At 41.6% G+C, this 3034-nt stretch overlaps 1 protein-coding gene across 1 annotated transcript; it reads left to right on the top strand.

Annotated features, from left to right (window-relative positions):
• Positions 1–248: 248 nt before the first annotated feature.
• Positions 249–1193, top strand: LOC121476518 (olfactory receptor 51I2-like). The gene has a single exon (XM_041730589.1). It carries the CDS (start codon positions 249–251, stop codon positions 1191–1193), a length of 945 nt encoding a protein of 314 aa, XP_041586523.1.
• Positions 1194–3034: the final 1841 nt, after the last annotated feature.

Here is a 3034-nt window from a genome sequence, read left to right as displayed (position 1 = left end):
GATATCTGTGGGGAAGAGTTTGGAGCCCAAGACACATCTGTGGATATGGTCAGACTGCAAAAAGTCTGAGATGTAACCAACAATCCCTAACCTGCTCCTTCTTGACCCTTTCATGACCTAGCGATCATAGAATTTAAGTATCATTGCCTCTTCCATCCTGACTAAGGACAGTGACCACTCCTGATCTTCCACTGTCTGACCTCACTTTACTCTGGTTCTATTTCCCCAAAAGCTACTCAAGGACCCTCATGGGAAGTTTTGGGACTAACATCTCTAGCACTACCAGCTTCTCACTAACAGGCTTCCCAGAGATGGAGGGTCTACAACACTCGTTAGCTGCCCTCCTCTTGCTGCTTTATGCTATTTCCATCCTGGGCAATATCCTAATCCTCTTCATTATAAAGGAGGAGCAGAGCTTGCACCAGCCTATGTACTACTTCTTGTCTCTGTTGTCTGTCAATGACCTGGGTGTGTCCTTTTCTACATTGCCCACTGTATTGGCTGCCTTGTGCTTTCATGCTCCAGAGATTGCCTTTGATGCCTGCCTGACCCAGATGTTCTTCATCCACTTTTTCTCCTGGACAGAATCTGGGATCTTGCTGGCCATGAGTTTTGATCGCTATGTGGCCATCTGTAACCCTCTGCGTTATTCTTCAGTGCTCACTGATATCCGTGTGGCTCACATGGGCATATCCATCATCATCCGCAGCTTCTGCATGGTTTTCCCATTGCCTTTCCTTCTGAAGAGGCTGCCTTTCTGTAAGGCCAATGTGTTAACACATTCCTACTGTTTGCACCCAGACTTGATCCACCTGCCTTGTGGAGATACCACCATCAACAGCATGTATGGCCTGTTCATTGTTATCTCTGCCTTTGGTGTAGACTCAGTGCTCATTCTCCTCTCCTACGTGCTTATACTGCACTCCATATTGGCCATTGCCTCCCAGGAGGAGAGGCTTAAGACACTCAACACATGTGTGTCACACATATGTGCTGTGCTCATCTTCTATGTACCCATGGTTAGTGTGTCCATGGTTCATCGGTTTGGGAAGAATGCCCCTGAGTACATGCACAAGTTCATGTCCCTGGTATATCTCTTTGTGCCTCCAATGCTCAACCCAATTATCTATTCCATTAAAACTAAAGAAATTCGTAAGAGGCTGTACAAAATGTTTTTGAAGCCTAATCTCTGACCAGGAAGAGATCTGGAAATCCAAGTACCCTAGGAATTTGTTGTTATTGCTGATTTTCAGGTGTACTTGGCCATGGAGGGTTTTAATCTCTTTCTATAAATGGACCTCTGATTCGGTACTTGCTGTTAGTTGTATTCTAACCCATTGACTCAATACAACAGTCTGCCTTATGTTGTAATTAACTGTCTCACAGGTTGTCAAAGATGACTTCTCTCAGAGCTAACAAGGAAGAGGGTCTTCAATTAGACTCTTTTATTTGTCCCAATAAACAGGTTCCACCTATGGTTTTAAGTAAATCTCAAAACAGACAAAAACTTATGTAAACCATGCTATAACTGGAGAATATGTGACTTGAGATAAAAGGTATCACCAAATATACTTTAAAAGAATAATACTTCTGAGAATCTTTAAACCTGAAAAATTAAAGATACACAATAGTTGTGACCAACTTTTCACTTTTGAAATAAATAATATTCTTCAGTCTTCTAAAATGGAACCTATACGTTTGTCATTCTGACCAAGCAATATACATGATGTTAACACCTGAAATTCACAAGTTGAAACAAGGAGAAAAGTTTTGTGTAATAATCCCTTGGGCATGACTAGGAGGATGATTAACTTTCTTCTAGGGAGCTAGTAAGGAGTCTACATGGAAGCCTAACAGACACCACTGATTGATGGGGGGGTGTGTCTGCTTCAGCAGCAATGGCATATTGGCCCACAGTTTGCTAGAATATGGATTTTAATGGCCTGTGTTGAGCCCAAGCCCAGAGATTTCACATGCTGGAATAGAAAAGAGGTAGCTTAATAATATCAGGACATTAAGAGAACATAATCCCTGTAGAATCCCTGCCATGAGGAGAGAAGAATCCTCTTCAGATTCATGCAAACCACACATGGCGTAGCCCACATAGGCTATGTGGACACTTGGCAGAGGTAACACAAACACAGTGGCTTTCACTGGAGAGTGAACAGGCTATTGCATAATTCAGCTCTGTTGGATGATTGAGAAAAGCAGACACTGAGGCAGAAACATATCATTTTTTAAAGAAATATCCTTTTCCATGGTTTTTCTTTTCCACAAAGGATCTTGAAATAACTTTTCTAAAATAAAGCCATAAGGACTGAGTGACATGATATTGTCCTAAACATAGCAGCAATATAGATCTGAATCTCCTCTGAACACCTCCTGAATGCCAAATTAACCAACCATTACCAAAAAGAAAAGAAAAGAAAAAATAGAATAAAAACCTAGAGATAACATCTTCAATAATATTCAATGACATAGAAATGACAAATGACAAATGTCCCTAGATCAAGGTACGGACAGCCTAAACACAAAGTTAGAAAGTACGTGGTAAGGAGCAGTGTAGTGAAGGGAAATAACCAAACTTAGTCCAACAGGAAATGACAAACTCCCCAAAAATCACAACTACTCACCCCCAGTAAGAGAAAATGGTAACCTAGGCAGAAATCTGGGCAGGTGGCCTTGAGATTGATTGGTGAAACTGGGAATAATCCATATAATATCCAAGTCCTCATGAACCTGAAAGGATCAAGCAAAGCTGTGGTGCTCCTAAGCATTTGAAAATCTCTGAAATGTTCAGCAAATAAGCTGTCCTGGGAGGATTTGACCTCAGTCTGAAAGAAGTCACAAATAAAACAGATAAAAATCACTGAGCAAGAAAGAAGGTGCTGATGACAGATACAGGCATGGAGGAAGCAGATAGATGCAAGATAGCAGGGCCACCACACTAAAATTCTCAATGGAGCACAACTCTTGGAAGAAAGGCTTGTAGAGCTCTAGGGCTAGAACAGAGGGAGGGACTATTTCCTCTAGA

Source organism: Vulpes lagopus, chromosome 15 (assembly GCF_018345385.1).
Source record: "Vulpes lagopus strain Blue_001 chromosome 15, ASM1834538v1, whole genome shotgun sequence".
Taxonomy (NCBI): Eukaryota; Metazoa; Chordata; class Mammalia; order Carnivora; family Canidae; genus Vulpes; species Vulpes lagopus.
The sequence above is the reverse complement of the archived record's forward strand: the minus strand, read 5'-3'. Positions and strand labels throughout refer to the sequence as shown.